This window comes from Pangasianodon hypophthalmus, chromosome 5 (genome assembly GCF_027358585.1).
Source record: "Pangasianodon hypophthalmus isolate fPanHyp1 chromosome 5, fPanHyp1.pri, whole genome shotgun sequence".
Taxonomy (NCBI): domain Eukaryota; kingdom Metazoa; phylum Chordata; class Actinopteri; order Siluriformes; family Pangasiidae; genus Pangasianodon; species Pangasianodon hypophthalmus.
Window position 1 is genome coordinate 18071888 of NC_069714.1, and position 19134 is coordinate 18091021.

A 19134-nucleotide genomic window follows, 5' to 3' on the forward strand; every position below is an offset into this window, starting at 1 on the left:
AGGTCAAATCTGTGTTACAGAGAGGCCTGTGTAAAACCTGTACACTTGTATAAAAGACTTGTATAGCAATCTATGGTATTTTAACAAGCTTAACGTCTCAGCGACTTATACTGTTACAGCTGGTTAATTTTTAATTTGCAGTACTTTATACTCTTATTCTACAGTATCAAAAAGTCTTAAGAACCACGTCGTGTCTTACTGTAGGCTACTGACCTTATAAAAATCATTAGGCATATTATTTTTTATGTAAATTTAGATTAATTTAAAAGGATAATGTTACGTAGTTTTTTAATAGACAAGGAATTATGTCACCAGTGGGATGAGGCATTTGTCGACTGAAATTGTATACACGTTTAATTGTATGTACATAAATAGTAGGTCAGCAACAAATGCTCAAACTTGAACGAGGTCTCTGGTCTTCTGAGCGACTTAATCTCTTAGTAACATTATCCAAGGTCAACCTAGTGATTTGCATATCACGTGGACAGTACTAACCAATCATGTTTCAGGTTGTCATTGTCCTGTAATTAGTCTGGAAAATATAAAAAGCCTTGCTGTCAATTGATTTTTATAATGCTTTGCCCTACTTGACTGGACTGGATTAAGACAGGAGGATGGTTTTAAACAATCTCAGGTTAATTGTGCTGGTTGTCATATAAATATGGAGCGGCAGGAGTTAGGCGGGGAGAAAGCCAGTAGAAGTTTTTACACGTCTGCCTTTGGAGCGCACTCGAGTCGATCTTCGTCTTATCTGCTGTCGGATACACCGAGCTCTCTGAGCCCCGAGCCTCTATCTCCTTACGTATCCTTACCCAACACAGCGTCTTGTACCAACTCGCAAGTTACTTTTGGGTGCCACTTCGCCAACAGTTTCTACAGTTGCAAAGCTCCTCCAAGCGCAGTGTTTCAGCAGCGAGTCATGAACCACCACAGTGTTAATGGGAAAGTATATGGACACTTGGCTGATACCCAAGATGTGGTGGATTTCAGTAGAGCCGCAATACACTGCAGTGAAGGTCCGACCAGGGTTCGGGACGTTGGTGTGTATCAGGGCTATGCAGGACCCTATAGGATCCCTGGATATATTGATGTCCCTGTAGTTCAGTGCGCCAGGACCAGAGATCACAAACATGAAAGTCCTTTCGTAATGGAGGACTACGAGCCCTGGAACTGGTCGACCAGTTGGAGCAACCAGATTTATTGTCCGAAAGAGCAAGCGGCCAGCCCGCATATCTGGAAATCGTCACTAACAGGTAAGATGTATACTGTAGGCCTTTTCGTGTCTTTTTATACCTATAAAGGTCTAGCACGCCTACTAATGATTGCTGCATGTTTGAAAATGTTGATGCAGTGAATACATTTGATGATATAGACTCGTTTCATTGCCATAAGCAACAAGCTGCGTTAGGTCATATGTATAAACAGTTTGCTTGTACAGCTAATTAAAGACTTCTGTCCGAAATTTTTAGAAAATTTCCAGTCTTTCCATTTGCTTCAGAAATATGGAAGTACATCGCAGTTACACACTGGAATTATAGATATGTAAATTGTACATATGTATAGCTATATATTATTATTATGTATGCAACATGCATACATAATAATATATAATGTTTATAGATTATACATAACAAATACAGTCATCATTATGCAAAAATATATTTTATTAGTGTCATGTCACTAGTAGTAGGCTACTATATTGTTTTAGTATATATTTGCAGAAGACGCAGCGCCTGATACCGGCCCTTTTCTTCGGCGCGGGAGGAAGAAACGGGTTCCATATACGAAATTGCAGCTGAAGGAACTCGAGCATGAATACACCGTTACAAAGTTTATTACCAAAGAAAGGCGAAGACGGATAGCGTCCTCCACTAACCTGTCAGAGAGACAAGTCACTATATGGTTTCAGAATCGCCGTGTTAAGGACAAGAAAATAATTTCCAAAATATCTAAAGACTTTGAATCTTTTTAATGAATTACCATCTAAACTAATTTTATACTCAGTTCAACTTTGTTAATGGTCTGAAGCTCCTTATTTATAGAAAAGTGTCCTAATGTGCTGTAAGTTTTATTGCTCCATTTTAACAGCTTTATATATATATATATATATTATTGAATGATTAGTGTTATTCTGCAAGCACCTCAATTGTTTTTCAGACACATAATTTAAAGGGTTAAGGCTACTGAAGACATCTATTATATTATACGCTATATGGTAATCCTACAATATTAGTTTATTTTGTGGTGAGGCCAGTCTGGATTCCTTATGTACACTTCCGTTCTGTTTGTGCAGATGTTAACAATGATTTGCTTCAATGTTTTCCCAATAAAATGTCATTGCATCATTTGTGGATGATTGTGATTCTGTTGAGATATAAACAAGAAGGCATGCACTTGAAGGTCTTGAACCCATGAGGAATGTTATAAGGAAACAGAATGTTATTTATTAAAGAAAGAAAGTTTAATATTGCAACAACATGCAATACACACCCTAGATTCAACCATGTATACAAATGAAACATTTGTGATTTGTCTTTATTTTGTGAAAACATGCAGCAAGACAATAAATGACGCATTTTCAGTGGTTTGGAAGTTGTAAACTTTTATTTGTTATTTTCGCTTTGTCTGAATTTGGCATTGGTCTATATGGTACAGCCATCTTGAAGGCTCATTGTACTACATAATTTCAAGTTTTCTCTACTCCGAATACACCAGATGCAGCTTATGGAGGGCTTGACGACGAGCTCATGAGTTGGATTGAGTGTGTTTGGAGACTGGAAAACGTTGAGCCACCAGGAGTGGAGTTGAGAAATACATCACTTTATTCCCAATATGAATGTCAACTTGCTTGTTGTAACTAAGTGTTATAGTTTGGTGGGCTTTACACTCGGGAAAACTCTTGGTTAGATCATCATGTTGAAAAACATACACAACTGATTCAAAATGGTCATTCACATACTTTGAAATTTCAGAATATTTCTGAACTTATAAAGCAGCAGAATCTTTGGAACGAGCTCTTCTTTCCTCTTAAACTGCTATACATAATACATTAAAAGTCGCAGAAGGTTCATAAAATTGCGTTTTAGGATATTTTTTCACAAAATTTCCACTCATATAGCGAGTCTTGTCTTTACCGTTGACCTTGACACGCGTTCACAGTGGCGACCTTGACTTAAATGTCTGAGTGCCATAACTACCGAAAGCTCCTCAATTTGTGGAAGTTTGTTTCCATCTACTGGCTCTGTAGCGTAATTACAGCTCAGTAGTGGTTCGACAAAAATGCCATTCAAATATTAATTTAATAAAAGGGCCAAGGGGCGTTGTATTAAGGAAATTAGACACTTCCCACTTACAAACCAGAATGGCCGAATGAAGGCTGAATGGCCGTAAGTGCATGCAAAAACACAACGGCGGCTCTAAACTATGGCCTAAAATATTACATTGGTTTCCTTTATCTACGTCAGTCAACAACACGATCGTCAACAAAAGCAACAAAACTGTATGGCCTTGTTTCCAACATGGACTATATTATTCCATTTGAAAAGTAACTCGGACTGTAGCTACAAAACAACCTTGCTATTAAATGCACTTGGACTTGTTTTTGCTAAATGTATGTCTGGACTTTGACCTTGAACTGAGTTTTTGTGTTGTCAGTGAATCTAACTCGTTTTCCATTAAATAAATACGATAACTTGTGCCATTCTTCGGAATGTCGAGCAAACGAAAGGAGTCTTGTTTTAATGCTTTTATGTAATTGCTAGACTCGTAAAGGCTGGGAGGCTGAACCGTCTCTTCTCTTTCCGGCGCGTTTACGATTCATTCAGGCTGCTCTTGCTAGGCAATAATTTCCAACGTTTGGAAAAAGCCACCCGAGGTAAGGCAAAAATCTATTTAAATATTTCGTTCTCATCTTTAATATTAGGCTTATTAGATACTCAATTTAACGTCTAGTGTTTGTGCAGTGTCCAAGTAATCATGTTCGGCCATTCACATTCTGTTATATGAAATTGCTGAAAATTTAAATATTTGTTATTTACTGCTTAAGGTTTTGTCATTACATTGGCCTAAATACGTTTCCTTGTTTCAGATACTTAAAATATTAAATTAGACAGTAGTCTATGACATGGGATATGGCATCATTATACCAGATATTTCGCCATGTACACCATGTCAGGTAAGACCATTATTGTATTATTATTTGTTAAAAAAAATCTGACATTGAAAATTATCAAAATGTTTAAGCCATAATTAGTCATTTTCACAAATAAAGCGTCCTCGACAACATACCTTGTGATTATATAAGTGTAATAATATTTTGAGAAATAAAAATCTGTGTTTTAAAAAATTGGCCTGTTCTACTGATCACCTTATAGAAAATTACACCGAATTATGAATTTGACTAACCTAAAAAAAAAAAAAACACAGAAAGAAAGAAAGAAAAAAAAAGACAGGACCGAAGGCGCAAGGAAAGATTGAAAGATGAAAATTGAAAGCTCTCTTTCTTATAGGCCTGTAGCCCTATTATTTCTTTAGTTGTGAATGTCTGTGGAACAACATAAACATGCTAATGACACAGAGATAAACATATTTGAAGTCTCTGCAAAAAATTGCGTGATAAAACTAGAGGAAAAGACACATAGGAAAATCGTCTTAAGCGTCGTTTTCAACATTCTAGTGTCTTCAGTAATAATAATAGTACAGGAAACGTGACGTTTTGCGCTTGAAAAAAGGAAATAATAATAATAATAATAATAATAATAATGAGAAGAAGAAGAAACACGTTATAGAAACACGTCGTTTTATTTTGTTACAATTGTGTGTTGTTATTTTATTTAGCTTCTAGCTGGTTTAACCTTAATAGTTTGTTTACATTTATAGTAGCCCACATATAAGATGGAACGTAAACTAAATACTAAAAAGTGAACTCAATATACATAATTATAATACAGTAACATATTACAAAATTATACAGAATACGTGTCTGTTATGATAATTCTGAGATTCTAATTCTAATTGCAGTTTTTATTTATTTAAAAAAAATCAGGACTTGTTTTAAAGTAAATCGGGCGGAAGGAGTGATTAGTAATCAGTAAGCTAATGCTAGAAAAAAATTTAATAAAAGATTGCTAAAGACTGCTAACGTCTATGTTATATTACATTATCGTAAGCAATTTTCAGTCGCAGGCTATATTGCTCTAATAGTTATTGACATATAACGCGTTGTAATTAAACCTCTTTCTTTGAATCTTACTAAGAAAATTTATTTTGAAAGCCACAATTTAGTTATGTTAAACAACATTCATATAGACAAGAAACGACGGTCAATTGCCTATTTAAAGGCTTTTTCCTAAAAAGACGTAGCTTGAGTATTATGTTATGTAGTGAGCTGGGGCAAGGGCGGGGCCGGACTCTGCTGGTTTGCATATCACGTGACTGTGCATTAACAAATCAACAATTACTGACTTTTATTCTTTTAGGGGTAAAATAAAATCGCGTGTAAGAATTGCGTGGGTGAGCTCATCAGAAATGTGTGAGCACAATTTTCTTAGTTCTGGCTATGTTAGTCCTATGTTGAATTATCCAACTGCGGATTCGTTGCCTTTCTCCAACTGGCCCAATGGCGCCCATCCGTCCGGACTCGCGCAGCTCTACGGCAGGAGAGAGGTGTGTTCACTCCCGTGGACTTCCCCAAGTTCGTGCACAAGCCCGCCACAGAGCCTCGCATTTAGTGGCTATTCTCAGCCGTTTATTACTAACTCAGTGGCTGTGACTGGCCATAGCAAAGGAGACTCCTGTAAATACTACGGCCAAGATGCAAACCCCAAAGCAGGGTTGGCGGACAAACACACGACAGCGTTTACCGGTGAGCACGGGATAACAACAACTGCCAGCTTTAGCAAATGTGACTTTTCAGACTTGGACAAAAGGTTGCAAAACACGGTTGTACAGACTGGGGTGAATTCCAACAGCCATTCGATAATCGATGGCACTGAACAACTTGCACACTCCACTGCCCCAGTACAGCCCACATCGAGTTCTCAGAACACCAGTGCAGCTTTTACGGACGGTACGCAACTTCTTTAACTGTTATGGGAGTTATGGTCTGTCCATATCATATTGTTTTCTTTTATATGTATGGCACAAGATTTCATTTAAACAGGACATTTAATTAGTACTTTTCCTTTAGAATGTTGCTTTATTTATTTTTTTTTTTTTTACATCTGTCCCATTAAATATCTGCACTAGCAATTCGTTGTTTCCAAGAGGAATATTTGATATGAAAATATTGTAACATATTCAGTATTAAATGTGTTCATAAACAGTTTACAGCATAGGTGAACGAAATCTACTGATGCCTTGTTTTCTTTCTAGGATTCCCTTGGTGTCCTGCACAAGTAAGAGCCAGAAAGAAGAGGAAACCTTACACGAAACCACAGCTGGCTGAACTTGAGAATGAATTTATGATCAACGAATTCATAAACCGACAGAAACGGAAAGAGCTGTCGGATAGACTGGACTTGAGTGATCAACAAGTAAAAATCTGGTTTCAAAACCGGAGAATGAAAAAGAAACGTTTATTAATGCGCGAGCATGCTTTCTCCGTGCACTGAAGAAAAATCAGTGCTTCACTTATTGGTGGCCACAGCGTACAAGTTGCTCCTCACCTTGGCAATGACTTCCCAAGTGGTTTAAGGAGTTTAATACAACTGTATTTTTATAATACCATTGTAAGGATACGAAGAAATCGACAAAATTTACAATATTTATTTAAGGCAGATACTGATCTAGCTGATCACGAGAACAATTGCAAAATTAGTCCCCACCATAATAACATTTTTTGACGTAATCAGCAGTAGAAAACATTTTACAGGACGCCATTCATTAAAAGTAAAATTAATATGCAACATTGCCTGCACAGTCATGTAATCTTTTATGTTTTTTCTTGATTTATCAGAGATTCTGCCTATTTAAATTGTCATGTAAGCTGTCCCACTGAATTGTAAACTCATCGAAAGGTGTGTACGTTTTGTGTGTGTGTGTGTGTGTGTGTGTTAAACTTCTGTTTTCTAATGAAAAGCCTTGAACTGGAGAGAGAGCTTCAGCCTGGCAAGTATAAGCTCTAAGCTCAGGTTTGTAAGTAAACAGTCAGGTGAATTCCAAGTCTGGGTGGTAACCAAGTGTCCACACACAAATTTACCTTTAAAGAGAGAGAGCTGTAATACATGTGTATAGCTTCACATTGACATATATATATATATATATATATATATATATATATATATATATATATATATATATATATATATATATATATATATATATATATATTGACATTAATTATTTTGTTTTCGTAATACATTAATCTAAAACAATACGGTGTGTGTCTGATATTTCTTATGTAGGCTTTTTTTCTGGTTAAATTTTTGAACTATTTTTTAAATATTCTGTTAAGTCAACACTATATTATCTAAACATAATCTGGTGTCGTAATAGTCTGTTGTCTTGTTTAGATCACACCGGTATGTGAATGTTCAATGCGTATTATATCGTATTGTGTTATATGACTGCAGTCTGAGAAGTATTATTATGTTTCGATTAGCCGAAAGTCTATGCAAAAAGTGTTTAGTATGGTATTTGTAGTATCAAACTGGGTAAATGTGAATGTAGACGTTCTTTGGTATTTGTTATGTTAGAATAGGCCAAATGAATCTCAACCTTGTAAAAAAAGGAAGAGATGTTTACTTAATAGGCCAAAACGTTTGAGTATATTTAAGCGAATCTACTCGCATTTTACTTTATACATGAATACGTCCAGACTCATCATACTGGAGCATCACTTTAAGGATATAGAGAGAACATGATCTATTTTTTTATATTAAATAATACTTGTCTAGTATAAATACTATATACATGTATATATACAGAAGCAATACGTGCAACATTAATTAAACTGCGCTGTTCTCTTAGTTTGATAGCCTGAAAGGCTTTATAGAGCCAAGCGGAATATAATTTATTTTATTTTATTTTTTTAAGCTGAGGGCGCGAGACAACGTATCTGCTGGCGCGCGCCAGATACGGGGACGCCATAACAAAGTTAAGGTCAAGTTAGTCTTCAGCCTTTCACCATAAACACACAAATACACACATTATTTCAAAAGAATACATTTTTGGGTGAGTTATTTAAAAACATTCATTGTTATTATTATTATTATTATTATTATTATTATTATTATTATTATTAATAGCAGTAGTAGTAGCAATAGTAGGGCGTTTATAATAAAAACAATCCGTTAAACACATCGTATTCACTGAAAGCTTTGCGCTGTGAATCTGCATTCATTTGAATAATTCCAAGAGCCAAATATCTGTGCGATTGTGATGTGGTTTTCTTAAATTATTAATTTAATTTACACTCTATTTAGTTATTTTATTTTTTTATTATTTTAAATTCAGTAAAATTATGTCTTATTAGACTTTAACAGCAAAACTGTGGTGAATATAATTTAACGTCTTTTGGGATCATTAGTATCAACATCGTTCTGTCCACGTAACGCTTACACTGAAGGTAGATTTGTTTTGAAAATCTTTTTGTAAGCTAGGTAGCCGTATGGCTTCCATAGCTGGCCACTTTTCTTTTCCAGACAGTTCATAGTGAAAGGAAAATGTAGTTATATGTATAACATATTTTCTTTTGTTAAGCACGTGATTTAGCTAGCTTGGAAATTACAAGTAAGCTCAATCAGGACTAAAGCTACACCTTTTAAGCTTTCATAGAATTCGAGCTGAGATGAATTCAATAAACGAAATAACAACAAAGGTAACCGCACGATTTAATATGCTAGATTAAGTAAAACCTTAATAATTTACTTTTTGATAATAAAACATATTTTAAACATTCTGCAACTTCTGGTAATATTAGTAATTGCATGAAATATTCTAATAATACATTTTGCTTTCTTGGCTTCAGTGTAGTCAACAAATTCTTCCACACAACTCACTTACAAGACAGTAAAACCAGGGCTCATCCTTTTGTCTGAGCAATAAAATGATTTAAGTGCTGACGGTTATTGTAGATTGCCGGCTGCCTTTCAGGCCTCAGACGTTCAAAGCCAGAAGAGTTGTTTTGGACTTGGCAGTGTGAATCCAGCGTAGCTCCTGTTTCACGACATTTTTCTGTGTTTAATTGCTACGATGCAACATTCGACGAAAGCTATTCAGCAGACGGAGCTTGGATTTGCTACTAAAACTCTAAAGTAAGTGCAACTCAGATACAGTATTTCTATTACTACTGTGCTACTACTATTGTTATAATTATTATTAATAGTAGTAGGAGGAAGAGGAGTAGGAGTAGTAGGAGTAGTATTAGTAGTAGTGGTGGTAGTAGCAGTAAATTCTTCGGCGATGTAGGCTATACACTTATCAGTACTTTTTTCCAAATAGGTTTTAGGAATAAGCCTACGTTTGCCCTGTGAATAAAACGTCCTTCTTTCTCGCCTTAGAAACTGCAAGAAAACATATACTCAGTAATGATTCGCCTTAAAGTAAATAACTTTAAAAGAGTTGTCTGCTTCCTTCGTAAAAACATGTTGAAAAACTTCCTTAAACCTGTTCTCTAAAGCCAAAGTGTTACGATAATAATGTACTGTGAACTGCTGTTAAAGCCAATGCCCGATGAGAAAAAAAGGAGATGAATGACAGTACACATAGTCTATTGTAATTGTTGAGAAAGGAATAAAACTTCACAGTTCGATTAAAACCAGATAGACCGTAAATCTGTATGTTAATTCAGATCTCCGATAGAAGTATCCAAAATTATTATCTTGTTTGTAAAAGTCACAGCTCGTCGTGTGTAAGGCGTGGGTACCTGGGAAAAGAAAAAAAAACTAGATATTCTTAAAAGTCACGAAACTGAGCCTTATAGAATTATCAGCAATGCAGACACAATAATCTGACTAAATGTTACAAAATGTACCTAATTTGTTGTAATCTGTTATGCTTATTTCTGGAGCAAAGTGTCTGTGGTAACCTAGCACTTCAGCGATTGTTTAGCTTACTAATGCCTTGGTTATGAACATGGGGAGTTTCAGAAGATGCAGGCAACCAATAATTTGCCGTGTGCTTTTGCCTATGAGCTGCCCAAGACAGTTCCTAATGACTGATATTGATATATGGTAATTTCTTTGCCGGATCACATGACACAATTACCTCAAGAATCGATCAAGATGAATTGCACGTCAGCCTACGTTTCCGATTTTTTTTCTCCCTCACGACTCCTGTCCACACGCCTATGGTGCAATAGATGTACAAAGTTTAACACAGTCGAGTTGCCTGTTCGTGCTCTCTAACGCCAAACCGAGATATGACGGACTACGATGATCGCGGTAACTGCGCGTCCAGCATGTATTTACCGAACTGCACGTACTATGTGTCGGCGCCTGATTTCTCGACTGTGTCGTCGTTTTTACCGCAGTCCACGTCTTGTCAAGTTAATTTTCCATACTCTTCCAATATCGCTCAAGTCCAACCTGTTCGAGAAGTGGCTTTCAGAGACTATGGACTGGATCACCCGAGCAAATGGCATTACAGGGGCAATTACGCTTCCTACTATTCAACGGACGAGATAATGCACCGAGATCTGCTCCAGTCATCAAACAGAGCGGAAATGATATTTAAAAATGAGCCTGTGTACAGCCATCACGGCGGCACGAACTCCGCGTGCAATTTTTTCACCAATGTCGGACGAAACGGAGTACTTCCTCAAGGCTTTGACCAATTTTTCGAAACTGTTAACACTGGGAAGCCCAACCCTGAGTCCTCCAGACAAAAGACTGAGCCTACTGTCCCCGGAGATGCCGCATGTAATAAAGTGTCCTCGGATAGCGCGGATCAGACGAAAAGGGACGCTGAAACCACAGAGGAAGAATCTCCACTATCAACGTGCGAGCAAGAGGGGAAGAACAACGGCTCAAGTAGGTACACACATTAAACGGTACTTAAAGCTGCTAGACCACTTTGTTGGTTCGGTTTTATGTGCAGCTTTATAAGCATGCAAAGGTTTTTACATACCCAATACGACTTGACTTGCTGTTGTAAAACAATTTTTATGATGGGAAAGCAGTTCTGGGGCATATGGCAATGATGGTGGCGAGTTGTGTATTTCTGAATTTAATTACAAACTGATATACATGTATAAATGACTACAGTTCCTTGTCATATACTCTACCGGCCCAGTGAAGTGCATTTAGTGCTGCAACTAAACCCGTGTCTATTTCTGGACTTCGGTGTTTCACTAGTTTGTACGACTAAGCTATTTAGGTTTAACAGAATACTGGACTAACCCGACAGATTTTAACAGAATGTTGCAAGCTACTCCTAGAAACCACAACAACAACAACAACAACAACAACAACAAAATAGCTTGTCGGCATGCTTTTATGTGCGCGCGCACGTACATGTTCGTCTCCGTGCAATGAGTGTGTTTTCATTTGTGTATGGGTTTCTTAGGTCCTTACTTTGTTGTGTATGTGTCCATCTGCTGTTAAACTGACGATAAAAGAAATCACAAAACGTGTAGCTGTATATGGAAGGAAAAAAAGCTTGCTGAGTTCTTTGAGGCCATTGCAGAAAACGTCCAGCTTCAGTTGATCTTAATGTATTTAATGTCAGCCAGTTAAGTAGTTGCACAACTAAGTTTACTAAGTTACATTTTATTTGCATTGTTAACCCAGCTATGTTTCTTTTTGTAGGTACAAAGTCCAGAAAAAAGAGATGCCCATATTCAAAATATCAGATCCGAGAACTTGAACGAGAATTCTTTTTCAACGTGTACATAAATAAAGAGAAGCGCCTCCAGTTGTCAAGAATGCTAAACCTTACAGACCGACAAGTGAAGATCTGGTTCCAGAACAGAAGGATGAAAGAAAAAAAGCTCAACCGAGATCGTCTCCAGTACTTCACTGGAAACCCTTTATTCTGAAATCATTAGACTGTTTATTTTAGCAGACCACGTTCATGGCTTTCACCCAGTCGTGAGCATGTATGCTATTGGGACATTATGCATTCAACCGAAACAGATACCTAAGCTGAACTGTTAGGTCTGATGTATACTTTTAACTATGCAAAAACGTTGGTAACCTATTAAAACAATGAACTCTTACCTCTGTGAAAATTATAACCACAACAAGAAAACATTCTAAAAAAGAATGGTACCGAACGGTAGACAATCTTTTCATGTTCTGTTGTTTAATTGTGATTGCTACAGAAACGTAATCGTATTGTATCTTTTTTTTTTTATTTATTGCAATTTTCATGGTACAAGGCTAGGTAAGTCACTACAATTGCAGTAAGCAAAACAGATTTTGATTACAATAATCAATGCGTGTTTTCATTAGTGTAGAAATGTGTATGCATTTGTTTCGGTAGCATGCTGTGTATTGGTCTAGTAAATAAATATGAATATTCCAGAATTCTCTGAACTTTTTTTTACGTAATAGCTTGTATTTTGTGTGAGAGAATGTGCTTGCTGTTATTTTTTTTATTAAATATATTTGTTTTGAAAACGTTTCAAACATATTAAAAGCAGAAATGTGCATGTAAATTACTAAGCATATTCTTTAAATAAACTTCTTTCCACTTCGATCATTTTAATGGTATAATAGTTTAGTCTGTCGACGCTTTAAGGGTGCAGAATCAAAATCGTCACGTAGACTAAACGCGTGAAAACCTGTATAGGCCTAACTAAGGCCAGAGGCCTCGAGTTTTTGTTCTTTTACATTAAGGGTGTTTACCAAACCTTGAACCGCGTCTAGACAGTTCAATAAAGTCTAGCTGTAAAGGGCTAAATTAGGGGCTATTGTACCCTCTGGCCAGTCCAAATGCGACGTTGGCCCTAAACCCTGCACATTGTGTGGATGTTCTTTTCTAGAATGAGATGTGGATGTACACAAGACCTACAGATTTAGACAGAAAGTAGCATTCTCAAAATGAATCAGTAACGCAGATGAGAACTAGACAGTAAATTTGGTAAATTTTGAACCACTGCATCATCGTTGCAGTAGTGACATTTGTGTCAAAGATTTGAATACTGACAAAATGGGGTTCTTATACTATTTTATGAGCAACAATGGAAAACGTGGATACAAATATGAAAATCGGGTTTGAACGTCCATAATGTCAAGGTCGCCACCCTTAACCCGTTCGTAAAATATAGGCGCCTTTTTCGTTGTTCTCGTTGAGAAACTACGCCCTCCGAGAAATAAAACACTGCAGCATGAGCCAACATGGCCGCGACGCACTACGCTTCCTTTCATTCAAGACCAGCATTCCTCAGCCTGCTACACGGTCTAATCAGAGCAAGGTTACAGCTCCCTGAAAAAAAAAGATACAGATATAAATATTAATATTAATATAACTATATATCACTTTATCTGAAACCATTTTACTTTCAGTTAGAATACCCTGAAGACAGAAATACGCACTGAGACCTTATACCTTACAGCCATGTGAGCTAAAAATATCAGTACTAAACAAGCCGGGTTTTAGTTTTCTGACCAAAATAATACTAAATACACAAAAGGAAACCTTTATGAAGCGTTTTTTGTTTTGAAGGCATGCTTCCTACAGAAGAAGACCTAAACCAAATTGTTAAAAAAAAAATCCCTGAAATGTATTCTCAGTCTGTTACAACAACAAAGGCTCGTGTCGCAAGTGGATGTTTTACAAATGCAATATGTCAGATATAGTTTCTAGAATTTTGCCAATAACATCTTTTTTAATTTAATAAATTAGGCCTAAATATTTATTTATTTATTTATTTATTTACTTATTCATTTATTTGCAATAATGGGAATGGTGGAGTAAACTGAAAGATTATTTATTTATTTATTTATTTTTATGAATTGACTTTTTGAAAAAGAAATGCCTGTTTTATCCTAACAATATGTTAAGATTCTATATAGTTTTATTTGTTATATTTATATGGTTTTCTAAATAAACTGTTCAAGCGTTATATAAAAAGATATAACAGTGGTTACTACAGTGGGCACATGCAAACAGGGTTTAGGGATCATAATAAAATTATGTTACACAATTGCATGGCTGTTAATGTTAACATTATAATTATCTATAGTGGTCTTATTTTGGCCAAATTTGTAAAATTATAATTTAATTCTCTCTTACTCGTTTTTGACTTTAGTATAGTCAGTGGCCACGTGGGGGCACACTTACAACAGTTTTGGAGTAGGCACTGTGTATTTCAAGTGTTGAGTATGTAACAATGACTGTGATCTTGGGAGAAAGTCATTTGTATCTGAGGTTTCTAAGTGTCTGAGATTCCGTACAACCTGCCTTTTAAAACAGAATTACAATATTTCGGGGTTTAGTGGATAAGTAATTTATGTGATATATTGCATATCTAACAAAGCGTCATAAGCAGTTTAGTTGAGAAGGTTTTTGCTCATCGCTGTTATACAATTGTGTGTGTGTGTGTGTGTGTGTGTGTTTTTCAGGTAATTTTCATTTCTAAATGGTCAGTAAATATTTTATTTATTTGATGAAATTAACCGGTAACAGATTATTCAAGTTGTATGTGCTCGTAATTCAGAGGCGTCTAAATAAAAGACAGAAATATAGGAAATATCGTGTGTACTATTTGAATCACAATTCGATTTAGTGACAGTCTAATAAAAAAAAAAAATCGGACGTTACAGTCACAGTAAATAAAAACGACTGGAAAGTCATTGTACCATACTACAATTCTGACTAATATATTATATAGTATATGGATTATATTATATTATATTATATTATATTATATTATATTATATTATATTATATTATATTATAATGTTACTTTCAGTTTAAGGAATATTTGTCAGTGGTTTGAGACATTTATCGAACATAATGTGCTGTACATTTAGTCAGTACTGTTACTACGTCAAAATGTATTGTCTAATATTACGGCATCGTTGCATATACACGTGCAAAATATATTTTTAAAAAAGTATAGAGGCCATCATTGAGAAAAACAGCAGGATTAATAGTGTAAACTCTCTAGTTTACTTTAAGTGTGCCCGATAATTTTGTCAAGAAAAAAGCAATAGATACATCGTATACAGTTAACGAACAAATGGAAAAAATAATAATAAAAAAAAGAATATAAAAGGTAAAAATAAAATGCTAAGTTTTTGTATATGCTGTTTTCCTTTTGCTTTATTTCTTAATACGGCCCTGCATGTAGCTACGGTCAACATTCATCTGTTTTTATTAACTGTAATATAAACATATTAACAATGTACATCTATCAAAATATTTCAAACGTAAAAAAAATGCTTAAGCTATTTTAGCTGACATAAAAGAATTATTTAATCATATTTAAGAAAAGCTAATGCATTATAAATGTACTTTTTAAAACACTGAAAAATAGGCCCACTGTTATATATATACATGAATTCTCTCCACCCCTTGCCATTTCAAGCATTTTATTATGGTTGACTGATAACTGTTAAACTTGAACATGCATCACATCACAATGATACATAAATAACACTTGCGCATTTGTCATTCATGTGCCTTCGGAAAAAAACGGTTTTAATGTACAAGCGACACTTAAAACAAAATAAGCCGATGACTGGGAGAAATAAAAGAATTATTATGCACCAAATTCTCAAGATTAAGTCATCACAATATACAATGAATCATGACACAATTAAAAGTTTAATTACACATGGCATTGCCAGATTTATTAATAAATTTAATATTTTTGTCAGGACAAAATCAATAAACCAAAAGAGCAGCATGTAATTTTGTTTTAAATTAAACACAGTTATTGTATCCAAATAGTGTCCTTTTTTGTTGTTGCTACTACTGTAGGTGTTGCTGTTGCTGCTGTTGTTATTCGAAGTGGTAGTGATGGAGGTGCTGATTCCTCTCAGAAATTAGTAACTGATTTAGTTGTGAAAAGGAAACTACTCTCTGAACCAGGCCTGTAATACCACAAAAGACTTCCAGAAGAAGGGCATGGGAATCAAAGGTCGCAGGTGTATTTTACAAATGAACATGTAAAACTAACCAGCGCAAATGTGCATGGTAACCAAATGAAATATGTATTAAAGAGTAAAATAAAAAATTAATATCCTGGTAATTTACCTGGTAAGTATTATAGCAATTTCAATTTTGTTGGGAAAAAATGTAATCATAAAGAAAACAGCCCATATCCATTCCCTGTCCACTGAACCCCTACAATATCCTGCGTTTTATAAAGTATACTAGCAAATAATATGTATTTAGTAGCCATCGTTCTTATCTTGTACCTGAAGGAGTTCACATGCTGAAGAATTATGCGTTTACGAGCAGAGTTTTCTCAGTACAACTCAGTACAGATGCATATCTGTACACCAGGTTTTTGCATTTTCTTTATTACACATGAAGAGCAGATAGAATTGTTTAAAACAGCCTTCGTCTTTGTCCGTCTTGAAACCAATTTCAAGTCCGTGTTCTAGGTGTCGCTGTTGACCACGTCTGAAGCTCCAAATCATGTGCCGGTGCGCACACGTGACAGAGAAGAGCCTGCGTCTCAAGGCCATTTTCAAATTTCATTGGTGAGATTGTCATGTGGTTGCAGAGAGACCCTCCGGGTTACGCGGGATTGTTTTGCTAGATATGTCAGCTTACAAAGGACAGCTCTCTCTTCTTTAAAATCTCTCCAAAATGTCCTATCCCAACAGCTCTCCCACTGCTAACACGTTTTTGGTAGATTCTTTAATTGGGGCCTGCAGAACAGACAATTTCTATTCCAGCAGCAACATGTACATGCCATCCAGTGCAGAATTGGGAAGTTATGGAATGCAAACCTGTGGACTCTTGCCGTCTCTTGGCAAACGGGGGGAAGTAAACCACCAAAATATTGGCATGAACGTGCACTCGTACATACCTCAGCTTGATAACTGGGTAGATCCGAACAGGTCTTGTCGAATAGAGCAAGCGTCTAACCAGATGCCCACTTGCACATTTTCCCAGAATATAAAAGAAGAGAGCAACTGCTGCATGTACTCCGACAAGAGAGCAAAGGTCAGCTCGTCCGAGATGCCCGCGTACTCCAATCTGATCTCCGAGGCGTGTACGGTGGACGGTCCAGAAATTCCGGTCCCGGGTTATTTCAGACTGAGCCAAACATACACGACGGCTAAAAGCCAGGACTATAGCCACGAGACCAGCACTCCGAACACGTTGATGCAGCTGAACCGGCTGACTCCTAAGCCGCACTCCGCGTCCTTTGTGGAAGCAGAAAAAAAGGTGCCGGAGGTTGAGGAGGAGGAGACGCGCAGCCCGAGTCCGGACAACACGGCGAGTTCTCAGGAGGAGAAGAGTAACACTGCCGAGGCGCCTGTCTCCAGCCCGGAATTGCCACACAAGGAAGCGAAAGGTGGGTACAATAAAAAGATTTAATCGCGTCGCGCTGTAATACGAACGCTCCAGCATCATAAAACCCAATATAAAACACAAACAACCCCGAAAGTCGTAATGTTTAATGAGAGGCTTACTCGGGTTGCAGTAAAAGACTTTACAGGAAACGGTGCCGCGCGCTAACATTAAATAGCCTACCTTTTGTTGCGGTCCCTTTAAAGCCCCTTTCTTTCTTTGGATAACTTGAAAGTGTAGTCATATCTTTATAACACAAATATATATTTTATTGTTAATTTCAAGACATACATTTTTTCAGTGTTTATAATTAATTGACAACATGAAACTGGTAAATTTATTTTCATATTTGCAGAACTTGATTTTTTTAAATAAATAAATAAAACCACTGACCTGTTTTTAAAACAGTTAAATAAACGTATAATCACTTAAGAATTAATATCCTTGTGATATTTGTAGGCTAATCTTGGCCAAAATCTACCTTTGCTCTAGTATATACTACATCCTAAGGTCATTGTCCTACTTGTTATGCAAACGAATAGCTGATTAAACCATGAGACAGAATGAAGGGTGACTTTAGTATTCGTTCCAAATTTCTGTAATAATAATTACAGGTTATGTATAAATCTTATTTATTGATGATTTGGGAGACTTTTGGAGATATTTGCATTGGGTAACGGGTCGCACATGTTGAGTGATTTTATTTATTTATGTGTTTATTTGCTCTGTTTGATTTCCAGAATGCAAAACGGATACACCGACAAGCAACTGGTTAACTGCGAAGAGTGGTAGGAAAAAGAGATGTCCATATACAAAGCACCAAACCTTGGAATTAGAAAAAGAGTTTTTATTCAACATGTACCTGACTCGAGAGCGCCGTCTAGAGATCAGTAAAAGCGTAAACCTCACCGACAGACAAGTGAAGATTTGGTTTCAAAACCGCAGGATGAAGCTGAAGAAGATGAGCAGAGAAAACCGGATCCGGGAACTTAATTCAAATCTAACCTTTTCGTGAACATGCAAACCAGTGCATGCCCTGAAACCAATGCCCTGTCTGCCTCTCTATATCTATTCATGATGGGTTATGCTACAACATGATGCTGTCGAACATTGGACGTTTTCTTTTCTCGTTCAGATACTGTGATTGTTGCTATACGTCAAAATAGGTTTTTATTGTAGTTACTTGATGGTATTCAAGTATCATTATAAAAAGTATGAATTGTGTATAGCCATCATGTTTCACAGGGTATGAAGTGGTCTTAAATTATGATACGTGAGAGAAACACAAATTCGTTGTGTGTATGTTTTCATTGGAGACAATATAGTGTCGCACAGGACAGCACTGAAATTCCTTGAAGACATGACTTTGGACCTGAAAGCACAGTTGCCGTTTTTAAGCGAAGACTAGGCTCCCCATCTTCTTCGAAAAAAACTTGTACATTTCTGTGAAATCTTACCATTTAAATTGTTCTGTATAGTAAATGTGATATGTAACATTAAAATATGTACCTCTAGTGCATGTTTGTGGCATGTATCATGTAATAAATAGTTTCAGTGTAGCAGTTTGTGTGTAAACGGTGTTTCATAAACCGCACTGTAATAAAAAACACATTAAAAAAAACAAAACAAAACAAAAAAAACAAAAACAAATAAAAAGCTCCTAAAACAACCACTCAAAAAACACGCAAGCCATTAAATGAAAATATGGCACGAATA

At 36.1% G+C, this 19134-nt stretch overlaps 4 protein-coding genes across 4 annotated transcripts; all 4 read left to right on the top strand.

Annotated features, from left to right (window-relative positions):
• The first annotated feature begins 563 nt into the window (after window positions 1-563).
• hoxd13a (homeobox D13a) lies at window positions 564-2345 on the top strand. The gene is made up of 2 exons (XM_026912906.3): window positions 564-1253; window positions 1722-2345. Exons 1-2 carry the CDS (start codon window positions 662-664, stop codon window positions 1970-1972), a joined length of 843 nt encoding a protein of 280 aa, XP_026768707.1. The 5' UTR covers window positions 564-661; the 3' UTR covers window positions 1973-2345.
• Window positions 2346-4203: 1858 nt separating this feature from the next.
• On the top strand, window positions 4204-7239 carry hoxd12a (homeobox D12a). Its single transcript, XM_026912851.3, has 2 exons — window positions 4204-6067; window positions 6373-7239. Exons 1-2 carry the CDS (start codon window positions 5527-5529, stop codon window positions 6609-6611), a joined length of 780 nt encoding a protein of 259 aa, XP_026768652.2. The 5' UTR covers window positions 4204-5526; the 3' UTR covers window positions 6612-7239.
• Window positions 7240-9268: 2029 nt separating this feature from the next.
• On the top strand, window positions 9269-12642 carry hoxd11a (homeobox D11a). Its single transcript, XM_026947387.3, has 2 exons — window positions 9269-10970; window positions 11748-12642. Exons 1-2 carry the CDS (start codon window positions 10361-10363, stop codon window positions 11975-11977), a joined length of 840 nt encoding a protein of 279 aa, XP_026803188.1. The 5' UTR covers window positions 9269-10360; the 3' UTR covers window positions 11978-12642.
• A 3932-nt stretch (window positions 12643-16574) lies between these two features.
• On the top strand, window positions 16575-18977 carry hoxd10a (homeobox D10a). Its single transcript, XM_026947815.3, has 2 exons — window positions 16575-17422; window positions 18159-18977. Exons 1-2 carry the CDS (start codon window positions 16708-16710, stop codon window positions 18431-18433), a joined length of 990 nt encoding a protein of 329 aa, XP_026803616.1. The 5' UTR covers window positions 16575-16707; the 3' UTR covers window positions 18434-18977.
• Window positions 18978-19134: the final 157 nt, after the last annotated feature.

What these genes read in the sequence shown, in the direction of transcription:
- hoxd13a (XM_026912906.3), top strand. Translation starts at nt 662, where the DNA reads ATGGAGCGGCAGGAGTTAGGCGGGGAGAAAGCCAGTAGAAGTTTTTAC. An exon ending in CTGGAAATCGTCACTAACAG is followed by an intron (nt 1,254 to 1,721) that starts GTAAGATGTATA and finishes ATATATTTGCAG; the next exon opens with AAGACGCAGCGCCTGATACC.
- hoxd12a (XM_026912851.3), top strand. Translation starts at nt 5,527, where the DNA reads ATGTGTGAGCACAATTTTCTTAGTTCTGGCTATGTTAGTCCTATGTTG. An exon ending in CAGTGCAGCTTTTACGGACG is followed by an intron (nt 6,068 to 6,372) that starts GTACGCAACTTC and finishes TTTTCTTTCTAG; the next exon opens with GATTCCCTTGGTGTCCTGCA.
- hoxd11a (XM_026947387.3), top strand. Translation starts at nt 10,361, where the DNA reads ATGACGGACTACGATGATCGCGGTAACTGCGCGTCCAGCATGTATTTA. An exon ending in GGGGAAGAACAACGGCTCAA is followed by an intron (nt 10,971 to 11,747) that starts GTAGGTACACAC and finishes TTCTTTTTGTAG; the next exon opens with GTACAAAGTCCAGAAAAAAG.
- hoxd10a (XM_026947815.3), top strand. Translation starts at nt 16,708, where the DNA reads ATGTCCTATCCCAACAGCTCTCCCACTGCTAACACGTTTTTGGTAGAT. An exon ending in GCCACACAAGGAAGCGAAAG is followed by an intron (nt 17,423 to 18,158) that starts GTGGGTACAATA and finishes TTTGATTTCCAG; the next exon opens with AATGCAAAACGGATACACCG.